The sequence below is a fragment of the Lepisosteus oculatus genome, chromosome 7 (genome assembly GCF_040954835.1).
Source record: "Lepisosteus oculatus isolate fLepOcu1 chromosome 7, fLepOcu1.hap2, whole genome shotgun sequence".
NCBI classification, from domain to species: Eukaryota; Metazoa; Chordata; class Actinopteri; order Semionotiformes; family Lepisosteidae; genus Lepisosteus; species Lepisosteus oculatus.
This window is the reverse complement of record NC_090702.1, coordinates 263,728-276,257: the sequence shown is the minus strand read 5'-3', so window position 1 is coordinate 276,257 and position 12,530 is coordinate 263,728. Positions and strand designations below refer to the sequence as shown.

Below are 12,530 nucleotides of genomic sequence, written 5' to 3'. Positions count from 1 at the left end.
CTGGGTCACACTGTACCCCTACAGCTCAGAGATCACTGGTGTAATCCTGGTCAGTCCCTAAGGAGCCAAAGAGACAATAAGATGCTTCTAGTTTATAAGCCTTTTTTTATTGTACAAATATTGTAACATTTGATAGTTTCATGATCAGGTAGCAGTTGAAAACACGACACCCTTCCCTTTCGATGTGTTCAGTAACAAATCTTCCAGCCCTGCCCTCCAGAGAAGACATCAGCGTCGAGTCTGGCAGGGAGACCTGTAGTGCAGAGCTGTGCACAGGGGCGTCCTGCTCAGCCCAGGCCAGGATCATCCCTGCGGATGAGCCTCCTGCTCCATCAGGGGCTGATCAAGCCCAGCAGATCAGCAGGGATCGGGACTAATCTGGACTCAGCACTGCGGAGACCCTGGCCCTCATCCTGTCGGTGTGCTCTTAGGAACTGGCCACTCAGGTCACTGGACATTCAGGTCCTGCCAAAGCAGCAATGTCCAGACCTGAGTCCAGCACTGTAAACCTCTGCCTGGTGTCCAGTCCAGCACTGTAAACCCGTGGCTGGTGTCCAGACCTGCGTCCAGCACTGTAAACCTGTGGCTGGTGTCCAGACCTGCGTCCAGCACTGTAAACCTCTGCCTGGTGTCCAGTCTAGCACTATAAACCCGTGGCTGGTGTCCAGACCTGCGTCCAGCACTGTAAACCCGTGGCTGGTGTTCTGAGCGATAAACAGGGGAACAGTGAGCGTCTCTGGACAGCTCCTCTCCTGCTCTCAGCTCGGAGCCAGAAGCTGCTGGCCTTCAGTCCAGCTGACGGTCAGAGAGGTCTCCGCACTGGACAATCTTCTCCTACAGAGGACACAGGAAGCAGAGGACAATCATGAAGACTGACAGACGGATGAAGCGACAGACGCGCTGTCCAGCCGACAGATTGACCGATGCTCTGTCCAGCCGACAGACTGACTGACACAGATACACACTGAGCTCCTGACACTCAGACAGACAGAGGCAAACACACTGACCCATCCTCCATTCCTCTGTATCCAGGGCACAAATTTCTCCATGTACTTCTCTGTGTATCCCACAACCCTCTGGACCCCGGTTGCTGTGGCGACCCGGCGGGACACCTCCATCGTCACGGCGATGCGGGAGAGGGTGGGGCTGGCGGGCGCAGGGGGCAGGGCCTCGGTCTGCGTGGTGAAGGTCTCCACCAGCGTGGAGAAGGAGCCGTAGGACAGGCGGGACAGGCTTGAGCGCAGGAAAGGGTCCGAGTTAATCTGCAGGAGAGACAGACATCCGGATCCTGTCCACATCGCCAGGGAGACAGAGAGGGGAAAGAGTAAGGGAGACAGGGACAGAGGGAAGAGAGGGAATGGAGGATAGGAGGAGAGGGATGGGAGTGGAGACTGTTTTACCTTTTGATTGATAGCGTCTCCCTGCATGGACAGGATATTGACCAGCTGCTGGACTATGAGCTCTTTCTCAGAGTCTGAGGAGAGAGAGACACACAGCTATTCAAGACCCTTTAATGAAGAAACACACGGACTGAAATACCCTGCTTCTGTCTCAGGGAGTATAATTTACCTTCAAATTTGTCCTCACACTGGCATTTATCACCATAGCAATACAGAGACCTGTCTGACTGTAGCAACACACAGAGACACCGACAGAAGCCCTGATTTTGGGCTCGTGTACGCCCTGAATCTCAGAGGGGCCCTGAAATCACGTCTTAACGAGCTGTGGAGTTCAGACTCTAAAAGGGGGTGCCTGAGGTCGTGCTCAGTAGATGGGGGTCAGTGGTTTCTTTGCCTCCTGCCCCCAGGTGCCCCCAACCACCTTCACGACCCCCACTGGGGCTAACCCCGGGACACCGAGCCCAGGCCTGGGAACGCCGTGGAAAAACAACAGTCAGAGGGACAGATAAAGAATTCACCCTCTAAACGCCTCGGTGACCCCCATCTGCTGAAAATCTGGGTTGCTGTTTAGGGGTCCCCCCCAGGAACCCACTCTTTCACAGGACGAGGCTCAACCTGCAGGCCATGCAAACAGGCGAACAGTTCCCCGACACCGATCACCCCAACAGGCTCCCGTCTGGGAGACAAGGGGTCCCCCTCCACCCTTCAACCCCCTGCCGCCCCCGAGACCCGAGAGTACAGCGTCTTACCCTCGCGGGCCGGGCTCGGCTTGGACGGCCTGGGCAAGCTGCGTTTCTGGGCGATGCGCTCCAGAGTCTCGGCCACCTCCCTGTAGAAGTCTGGATCGTGAGCTGGAAGAGGCAGAGGCAGACGTCACTACAGACAGACGGGACGCTGAGGTACTGGCAGGGGGGCCTGTCAAGAGGGACAGACGCTCAGAAATAGGCTGTTCACTTGGGGTCATCTCTACTCACTGGGTGACCTGGGCTGGTCCACAGGCTCCGCCTTCGGTGTTAAGGGTAGCCAATTAGGGCGTCCGGGGGGCTGGGTCTTGCCGCCAAGCTCCTCCCCCTGAGCTCTTGTCGGCAACTTCACTTGGTCCTTGGACTTCCTGCGGAAGAGGCTGAGGAAGGGCGACTTGGGCTTCTTCCTCCTGTCCTGCCTCTCTGCGTCAGTCTCCTCGTCTGAGGCCCCGCCCCCGACGCAGGCCAGCAGGCCAGGGCCCTCCCCCTTCTCCTGCAGGCGTAGCGATTGGCTGTGCCCAGAAGGGCCAAGGCTGTTTGATTTGCGGGGCCCAGGGGGGGAGGGGCCAGCACCGCGCTGCGATTGGCTGTGGGGGCCCGAGGGGCGGCGCCGCAGGCGCTTCTTGATGAGTGTCTTGAAGCCATGCTTCTTCTCCTCCGCCTGGGCGATCTGCTCATGGAGAGAACTCCAGCTGCCCTCCAATGGCGCATCGCTCTCCGGAGCCGAACTCTTGGCCCTGCCCAATCAGAGGAGGAGTTTGAATCGTCCGAAAGCAGTTTAATAACCTGAAACCACTGAAAAGCAAGTCACACCATCATTGTCGAACACATTCCTTGACTCTTACATGAGGACGAGACAAACGAGACTCCAGAGGAAGCTCGACTCGCCACTAATGACATGTATGGTGCCCCCTGCTGGTGAGGAGCAGAGTCGCGTACACTGTGAGCATCACAGAGGAGCGCAGGCATCTGACAGAGGGCTAGGACTGGAAGGATCTCAAGTAAATAAGCAAATACATTAAAAAATAATGTCTCAGCAGAGACGGGACCGGCGATCTCTGGACTATAGGGTTACAGTGTGACCTAGACTGGACCGGCGATCTCTGGACTGTAGGGTTACAGTGTGACCTAGACTGGACCGGCGATCTCTGGACTGTAGGGGTACAGTGTGACCCAGACTGGACCGGCAATCTCTGGACTGTGGGGTTACAGTGTGACCCAGACTGGACCGGCGATCTCTGGACTGTAGGGGTACAGTGTGACCCAGAGTGGACCAGTGATCTCTGGACTGTGGGGTACAGTGTGACCCAGACTGGACCAGTGATCTCTGGACTGTAGGGGTACAGTGTGACCCAGACTGGACCGGCCATCTCTGGACTGTGGGGTTACAGTGTGACCAGACTGGACCGGCCATCTCTGGACTGTGGGGTACAGTGTGACCCAGACTGGACCGGCAATCTCTGGACTGTGGGGTTACAGTGTGACCCAGACTGGACCGGTGATCTCTGGACTGTAGGGGTACAGTGTGACCCAGACTGGACCGGCGATCTCTGGACTGTGGGGTACAGTGTGACCCAGACTGGACCAGTGATCTCTGGACTGCGGGGTTACAGTGTGACCCAGACTGGACCAGTGATCTCTGGACTGTAGGGGTACAGTGTGACCCAGACTGGACCAGTGATCTCTGGACTGTGGGGTTACAGTGTGACCCAGACTGGACCGGCCATCTCTGGACTGTGGGGGTACAGTGTGACCCAGTATGACAGAGCAGGAGCACTGAGAAGTGAAACAGCAGATCCGTAATTAGAAAGAGTCCAGCGGTTTTATTCAAAATCCAGCTTGGCTGGAAACACTGGGATGAGATTCTGGGATCAAGGAGCCACTGAGCCTCCGAATGGGGTTGTTCTCCATGTGGAGGGGTGAGAGAGCCCATCAGGGGGAGGGGGTACCTGAATCTGTAGGGGTCCCTGTAGGAACCTCCCACCCGCCCTGGCTGAGCAGAGGTTGGCAAGGCAACGGACCGCCGCAGAAAGGCCTCCAGAACCAACCGGGTCTCCTCCTTGATTTCCAGCAGGGATGGAGAGAGGGGGGGCGAGGGAGGGGGTACTCTCATTGCTCCTGTGAGAGTGAGAGGGGGCACACTCATTGTTCCTGAGAGAGAGAGAGAGGAGACACACACTCATTGTTCCTGTGAGAGAGAGAGAGAGGAGACACACACTCATTGTTCCTGTGAGAGAGAGAGAAGACACACACTCATTGCTCCTGTAAGAGAGACACAGAGAGAGGAGGCAGAATAATTTCTCCTTAAGGGGGAGAAAGGATGCACTCATTTCCAGAGTGGGTCTGCTCAGCACAGCCCAGTGCTCGCCGATGCAGACAAGATCAGTCTGTGACAGGGCTGAGTTGTGACACTGTGTCCCCAGTGACAGAGCTGAGCTGCTGTCCTCTGTCAGAGACTGTGTCCCCAGTGACAGAGCTGAGCTGCTGTCCTGTCAGACTGTCTCCCCAGTGAAAGAGCTGAGCTGCTGTCCTCTGTGTCAGACTGTGTCCCCAGTGACAGAGCTGAGCTGCTGTTCTCTGTGTCAGACTGTGTCCCCAGTGACACTAAGCTGCTGTCCTCTGTGTCAGAGACCGTGTCCCCAGTGACAGAGCTGAGCTGCTGTCCTCTGTCAGACTGTGTCCCCAGTGACAGAGCTGAGCTGCTGTCCTCTGTGTCAGACTGTGTCCCCAGTGACAGAGCTGAGCTGCTGTCCTCTGTGTCAGACTGTGTCCCCAGTGACAGAGCTGAGCTGCTGTCCTCTGTGTCAGACTGTGTCCCCAGTGACAGAGCTGAGCTGCTGTCCTCTGTGTCAGACTGTGTCCCCAGTGACACTAACCTGCTTTCCTCTGTCAGACAGTATGAGTGCAGAATTACTAGACCAGTGGAATTTGTGTTGCTGTTGGCAGCGCTGTCCTGTCCGATGGAGAAACCTTGCAGTTGAACAGGTATGTTAGAGAAGCAGCTGAGAAATATTTAAAAAATGTGCAGTAGAGCCACATGAGAATCAGCCCAGGAGTATCTGAGCTCAGGATCTTCGCAGACCCCACCCAGCCAGGCTGTGTGATACACACTGTACACAACAACACGCAACGCACACACGCTCCAGGGCCACTGCGGAGACACACAGAGGCTCTAAACCACATTCGACTGCCAGCAGCTCTACAACCCTGCAGCTCCCAGCTCACAGCCCCACTGGAGCCCAGCAGTGTGGGCCTGGCCAGTACCTGGAGGGAAGACTCCTGGGAGAGGTGTGAGTGGGGCCAGTAGGGGGCGCTCAGCCTGCGGTCTGTGTGGGTCCTAATGCCCCAGTATACTGACGGGGACACTACACTGTAAACAGGCGCCGTCTCTTTGGATGAGACGTCAAACCGAGGTCCTGACTCTCTGTGGTCGTGAACAATCCCAGGGTGCCTCTCGAGAAGAGTAGGGGTGTTACCCCAGTGTCCTGGCCAAACTCCCCCCTGGCCTTTACCCCTCATGGCCTCCTAATAACCCCCTCTCTGAACTGGCTCCATCCCTCTGCTCTCCTCCCACTGAGAGCTGGTGTGTGTGAGAGGACTGGAGCATCATCCAGGTGGGGGTGCAGGGGATCCCCATGACCGGTAAAGAGCTCGGAGTGGAGAGTCCAGAAAAGCGCTGTAGAAGTGTAATTACTACTACTAATAATATTACTGTGCGTTTCCTACAGCTTGGAGCGCCGTGACGTGGATCTCCGGACTCTCTCCCGACTGCTTGCCCCAGGACAAGCAGTCGGGATCCCCTCTCTTCTACCCCCCTGATCTGACCCGGGGCAGGAAGAATCGCCAGGGTTAGGGTTAGAATCGCCTCTTTCATATAGCGCCTTTCACAGAACACCATCCTAAAGCACACCCGCCCAGACAGACCCCTCTTTGTCTTCACCTGAGCCACCCTGTAACCAGCACCAGGTCACCCCGAATCTCCCGAGCCGTGGGGGGGCGCACACTGTGCACGAGCACGGGACACCCCAGTCACCCGTTTCGGGAGCGCGCTCAGGCAGGGGAAGCGAGGTCTGTGGGGTTACCGACTGCAGGAGAGGATCAGAGACGTGCAGCGCCGAGTCAGATCGCTGTGCCGGGCTCCGCAAAGACCGGACTGTCCCACCGCCGGAGTGCCCGAGCAGTCTCCCCGTTCAGAAGTCATCCAACAAGGCAGCGGGACAGGGAACGACGAGAGGAACGCGGAACTGTCGTGAGCGCACACACGCCCGGAACTCACCGGTCTCCGAGGCGAAGAACCGAAAGTTTTCAATTTCTCAGCAAGCGCCGAGGACGAGGCCGATTCCGGGACGGGACGGGACGGTCGCGTTCACACGGCGTGACGCCGGCCGGCCGGCGGCTCCGATCCAGTGCTGCTACGTCCCTCGCCTTTCACATAATCTCTCAGCGCTGCCTGTTGCTCCGTCTCCTCCATTCACAAGTCGGCGCTTCCCAAACTTCCCCAAACCCCTCCCCTCCGTCCCGGGGGACACTGTGGAATGGCTGGCCTGCGCATGCGTAAGGTGGGCCCTCCCCGCTGCGTCTTAAAGCTGTACAGCGACCTGTCCGAGAGCCTCCGCACAGCGCCGGGCCGGCGTGAATCACACTTATAATCTTTATTTATATACCGCCTTTCACTGTACCAAGCGGTTAACGAAGGGTTTTTCTTTCACTTCATTAACTTTCATTTAGCACGGCAATACCTTCTCATTCTTACCCCCAAAATCCCCACTGTATATAATCACACGCTGTGTGGCTTGAACAATATTGCTGCCATGGGATCAGTGCTTCCTGGGTTTGAAGGGAGTGTCCCACACTGACAGGCTGGAGGAACTGGGTCTCTTTAGTGTGAAGGGAGTGTCCCACACTGACAGGCTGGAGGAACTGGGTCTCTTTAGTCTGAAGGGAGTGTCCCACACTGACAGGCTGGAGGAACTGGGTCTCTTCAGTCTGAAGGGAGTGTCCCACACTGACAGGCTGGAGGAACTGGGTCTCTTTAGTGTGAAGGGAGTGTCCCACACTGACAGGCTGGAGGAACTGGGTCTCTTTAGTGTGAAGGGGGTGTCCCACACTGACAGGCTGGAGGAACTGAGTCTCTTTAGTCTGAAGGGGGTGTCCCAGACTGACAGGCTGGAGGAACTGGGTCTCTTTAGTGTGAAGGGAGTGTCCCACACTGACAAGCTGGAGGAACTGGGTCTCTTTAGACTTGAACAGAGAGATTACAAGAGGACCTGATACAAACATTCACAGTCTTCAAAGGCTTCAGAATCAACAGCAAAACACGAACCAGGGGACAATGATGAAAACTACAAGCATGTGCATTTTAACTTGAGAACCAATAGTGTATTCTTTACACAAAGGGTGGTGGGGGTGTGGAGCACAATTTACCAGCCAGGATGGGAGACATGGTTAGTGTTCTCAGAGTGTGTGAGAGAGGGAAAGCTTTATAGATCTAGTCCTTTCAAACAACAAGACGATGTGTGAGAACTGTTACGGATTTGTAGTCATAACATGGTGTGCTTTGATGTTTACTTTGAAACTGTCCAGACCAATTACAATTGATGCAGCTTGATGCAGGCAACAACAACAAACGAACACCCACAAAAGACATCAAACAGAGTCTCCTTTTGTTTAAAACGAGCACCTTGATTATTCGCACAGGTGGCGCTGTGTTTCCCCATCAGCGTGCACAGCTGTGTCTCAGTGAAATAGTCCCAGGTGCAGATTGCTTGTTTACCTCCTTTATTGTCCCAGATTGGAAACGTGCTTTGCAGGCCAGTAAAAGACAGAAAGCAATACACAATACATCTAACACTACCTGATCCCTTTAACAAATTAGAAACATACAAGCATGAGCTGAAAAAAAAGTCGACAACTTTAGGTAATTTTCGCAATTTAAAAGAAACAAAGAAATAAGTTATCAGTGTTTCCGATAGGTACATACGATAAATATATGAAAAAAAAACAAATAAAATATACAGTCAGCTGTCTACATTAAGCAGGTCAATAGCTGTGGAGATAAAAGATAACACACTTTTATTGCACTTAAATTAGGAAGTCTGAATCGATGATCTGAGGCTAATGCAGGCTTTGTACTCTTGGTTGAGACGATGAATAGAATATATTATCTTCTGAACCTCCTGGTGACCTCCGGGTTCCTGTCCACACTGGCTTATAATTCCAGCCATTTTCTTCCTTCACAGAGGTCAGAGATTGCCGGTCTTCGTCCTGGACTGAGCCAGGGAGTGACTCAGGAGGACGGAGCCGGGATCCCTTACTTCAGTTCACACTGCTCACAGCACCCCCTGTCCACCGCAGAGTGAACTGCAGCAACAGCAGCAGAGCAGGAGCGCGAGGACACAGCGCAAACAGCACTGACTTCACTCCCGATAACTGGACACTGGTCGCAAGCCCTGTAGTGGTGAAAATACTGCACAGGAGTAATAACACAGTAAGAAATCGCAAGCCCTCTAGGCAGAGTGGGGGAACAGCGGCTCTTATTCTGATGACACAGAATTCCAGGGTCAGAGGTTAGAGGTCGCACGGCCCGCCGCAGATGCAAAATCTTAGGACGATCTGAGCATGTGCAGAGCCCCGAGCCCCGCCTCCCCAGCCCCCGCCCAGGGTGTCTGCTGTCAATCACACACTGGTACAGGGTTGGGAGAGGTGGTGACTGGGCAGGATGGAGGGAGGAGTGGGACCGCCGGTCCTTCAGCGCGACGGCGACGCCTGTCTGACTTTGTCACGTTTCCGAATCCGAGTCTGGGAGGGAGAGAGAGTGAGACGAGATCCTGTGGCAGCAGCTGGGAGAGAAGAAGAAAGGTTACAGACTGTCTGAGAGAGACAGTGTGACATAACAGAACTCAAAGCGCAATGAGGGACCCCAACACTGGGCTCAACAGACCTCAGCAAGGATCTCTGAACACCAACACTGGGTACAGCAGACCTGAAGGAGCTCTGTACCCCAACACTGGGCTCAACAGACCTCAGCAAGGATCTCTGAACACCAACACTGGGTACAGCAGACCTGAAAGAGCTCTGAACCCCAACACTGGGTACAGCAGACCTGAAGGAGCTCTGTACCCCAACACTGGGTACAGCAGACCTGAAAGAGCTCTGAACCCCAACACTGGGTACAGCAGACCTGAAGGAGCTCTGTACCCCAACACTGGGTACAGCAGTCCTGAAGGATCTCTGAACACCAACACTGGGTACAGCAGACCTGAAAGAGCTCTGAACCCCAACACTGGGTACAGCAGACCTGAAGGATCTCTGAACCCCAACACTGGGTACAGCAGACCTGAAGGAGCTCTGTACCCCAACACTGGGCTCAACAGACCTCAGCAAGGATCTCTGAACACCAACACTGGGTACAGCAGACCTGAAAGAGCTCTGAACCCCAACACTGGGTACAGCAGACCTGAAGGAGCTCTGTATCCCCAACACTGGGTACAGCAGACCTGAAAGAGCTCTGAACCCCAACACTGGGTACAGCAGACCTGAAGGAGCTCTGTACCCCAACACTGGGTACAGCAGTCCTGAAGGATCTCTGAACACCAACACTGGGTACAGCAGACCTGAAAGAGCTCTGAACCCCAACACTGGGTACAGCAGACCTGAAGGAGCTCTGTACCCCAACACTGGGTACAGCAGACCTGAAAGAGCTCTGAACCCCAACACTGGGTACAGCAGACCTGAAGGAGCTCTGTACCCCAACACTGGGTACAGCAGACCTCAGTGAGGAGCTCTGAACCCCAACACTGGGTACAGCAGACCTGAAGGAGCTCTGTACCCCAACACTGGGTACAGCAGACCTGAAGGAGCTCTGTACCCCAACACTGGGTACAGCAGACCTCAGTGAGGGAGCTGAAATCATCAGATTAAAAAAAAAGAAAGATGTTATCAAGATATATCATATAATCATTACATAATAAATATATAAAATAAAATAATTATATAATTAAAAGGATCAATTAGTGAGTAAGAGCTCATCTCCAGTAAAAACCACAATGCACATGATCAGTTATCCTTCCTGCCACCAGAGGGCAGTGTGTACCTGAACAAGATGCACTGCTCACTGTAAAAAAGCCACATCTGAGCTTCTCGAACTGTGAACCCGACCTGGAGGCTGAGGAATGGGAACCCCTGTCACTGCCCATCGAGTCCCCAGAGACCAAAAGAAACTTCAGTCTGGTTTAGCCCAGTCCAGCAATGTTAAATACTGACGGGTGGGTCATTACAGAACCTGCTGACCTACAGAACAGCTCACAGCGGTATCCACCTTCTCCCCTGCAGCTGATCCTACTGGCTCTCCCTCTGGCCTGCCTCAGGGCCTGACCCCCTCCAAAAGTCTACAGCCCAGCTGTTGGGCAAAACTATGTGAACCCAGTCCTTTTAGACAGGGTACAGTAACTGGCTCAGCCCAGTCCTTCAGGGGCTTTGGAGGTCTTCAGTTAGGGGTTAAAGGCCACTGTGAATCTGGGCTCATGAAGACAGTAACTGACAGTAACTCAGTTCAGACCCTGAGAACCCCAGTCATACAGATGTGACTCCCTACTGTCTGCTGTGATCCCTCTGTATCGGGACAGAGCACAGATCTGACTCTGCTGTCTGCTGTGATCCCTCTGTATTGGGACAGAGCTCAGATCTGACTGCTGTCTGCTGTGATCCCTCTGTATCGGGACAGAGGGCAGATCTGACTGCTGTCTGCTGTGATACTGTACCTCTGTATCGGGACAGAGCGTAGATCTGACTACTGTCTGCTGTGATACTGTACCTCTGTATCGGGACAGAGCGCAGATCTGACTACTGTCTGCTGTGATCCCTCTGTATCGGGACAGAGCGCAGATCTGACTGCTGTCTGCTGTGATACTGTACCTCTGTATCGGGACAGAGCGCAGATCTGACTACTGTCTGCTGTGATCCCTCTGTATCGGGACAGAGCGCAGATCTGACTGCTGTCTGCTGTGATACTGTACCTCTGTATCGGGACAGAGCTCAGATCTGACTGCTGTCTGCTGTGATCCCTCTGTATCGGGACAGAGGGCAGATCTGACTGCTGTCTGCTGTGATACTGTACCTCTGTATCGGGACAGAGCGTAGATCTGACTGCTGTCTGCTGTGATCTCTCTGTATCGGGACAGAGGGCAGATCTGACTCTGCCGTCTGCTGTGATCCCTCTGTATCGGGACAGAGCGTAGATCTGACTACTGTCTGCTGTGATCTCTCTGTATCGGGACAGAACTCAGATCTGACTACTGTCTGCTGTGATCTCTCTGTATCGGGACAGAGCGCAGATCTGACTACTGTCTGCTGTGATCTCTCTGTATCGGGACAGAGCGCAGATCTGACTGCTGTCTGCTGTGATCTCTCTGTATCGGGACAGAGGGCAGATCTGACTGCTGTCTGCTGTGATCTCTCTGAGCCAGTACATTCAACAGGACTGACAGAAGGAGAAGGGACAGATACACAGACAGATGACAGACCCCCAGGCCAAGTGAATGACAGGACCAGCCCTTACAGACAGAACATTCTGGACCTCTGTAAGAACAATCACTGGATGATGAAGAAAGTATAGGAAGAAAGAAGGAAGAAGGGCACACTGTTACCTTCTGGATGAGGATCTCTCAGCGTTTCTCTGTCCCCCTCTGTCCCCTCTCTCTCAGAGCCTTCACTGTTGCTCTTTCTCTGGTGTCTCTTCAGGTCCCACATGCCAATACAGTCAGGAATCTCAGCTCACTTGGTCTTTGACTTCATCATGTTTCTCTTTACGTGTTTTTCTCTTCATTTATCAGATTTTCCGCCTCTTTCACTCTGTCTGACTACTTTCTGTCTCCCTGGTTTCAATTATTCTCTTTCCCTCGTCTCTCTCTCTCGGCTCCTCTGTCTCTGAGTTCATTCTCAGGACTGTGCCATCTCTCTCTCTCTTTCTCTCTCTTCAGAGCAGCTGCTCTAGAGCTGATTTTCTTTCTCCTCGTTTCAGTCCAAGAAGGTGTTGCTGTGGCGACAGCCAATGGGAAAGGGCGGTAAGGCGCGGCACTTCCTGTGTGACAGGAAGTGGTGTCGAGCAGCACAGGAAATGAGACAGAGAGATAGAAAGAGAGAAATATACACATGCTGATTGCCTGGAGCAGACAGCACATTCATTATTATCTTCTAGATCTGAAGAGTGAGTCCAGACACACCACCCAAATTACCCCAGGGAATTCTCTGGGTAAATAATTCACTACTGGGCTCAGTTGTCACTGGTGTCCTTGTTACCCACTTGATCCTAACATGTTGTCCCCCAAGTTGACTTTGTCAAATATTTTTGATGAATTTTGACAATCTTAAAACAAATATTCTAGCCCAA

At 53.7% G+C, this 12,530-nt stretch overlaps 1 protein-coding gene and 1 long non-coding RNA gene across 4 annotated transcripts; both read right to left on the bottom strand.

Moving 5' to 3' along the window:
* Nucleotides 1-85: 85 nt before the first annotated feature.
* Nucleotides 86-6,678, bottom strand: bcl2l12 (BCL2 like 12). 3 transcript variants are annotated; one of them, XM_015353358.2, is made up of 7 exons: nucleotides 6,420-6,677; nucleotides 4,093-4,294; nucleotides 2,375-2,880; nucleotides 2,150-2,251; nucleotides 1,401-1,474; nucleotides 1,008-1,262; nucleotides 86-834 (listed from the first exon to the last, which is right to left on the bottom strand). In XM_015353358.2, the coding sequence occupies exons 2-7, from the start codon at nucleotides 4,287-4,289 to the stop codon at nucleotides 787-789; spliced, it is 1,182 nt and encodes a 393-aa protein (XP_015208844.2). In that variant the 5' UTR covers nucleotides 4,290-4,294; nucleotides 6,420-6,677; the 3' UTR covers nucleotides 86-786. The 3 variants fall into 3 exon arrangements, with proteins under 3 accessions (XP_015208844.2, XP_069048096.1, XP_015208845.2); XM_069191995.1 differs by lacking the exon at nucleotides 86-834 and having other exon boundaries at nucleotides 841-1,262; nucleotides 6,420-6,678; XM_015353359.2 differs by lacking the exon at nucleotides 86-834 and having other exon boundaries at nucleotides 1,030-1,288; nucleotides 6,420-6,678.
* Nucleotides 6,679-7,904: 1,226 nt separating this feature from the next.
* On the bottom strand, nucleotides 7,905-12,119 carry LOC107078111 (uncharacterized). Its single transcript, XR_001479097.2, has 2 exons — nucleotides 11,788-12,119; nucleotides 7,905-8,982 (listed from the first exon to the last, which is right to left on the bottom strand). It is a non-coding gene; the product is annotated as an uncharacterized lncRNA (long non-coding RNA).
* Between the last annotated feature and the right edge of the window lie 411 nt (nucleotides 12,120-12,530).

Bases quoted from the DNA above. Each gene is read 5' to 3' on its own strand.
- bcl2l12 (XM_069191995.1), bottom strand. From the start codon at position 4,289: ATGAGTGTGCCCCCTCTCACTCTCACAGGAGCAATGAGAGTACCCCCT. The intron at 2,252-2,374 runs GTGAGTAGAGAT...TGCCTCTTCCAG, and splicing joins GGACCAGCCCAGGTCACCCA to CTCACGATCCAGACTTCTAC. The intron at 1,263-1,400 runs GTAAAACAGTCT...TCTCTCCTGCAG, and splicing joins GAGACGCTATCAATCAAAAG to ATTAACTCGGACCCTTTCCT.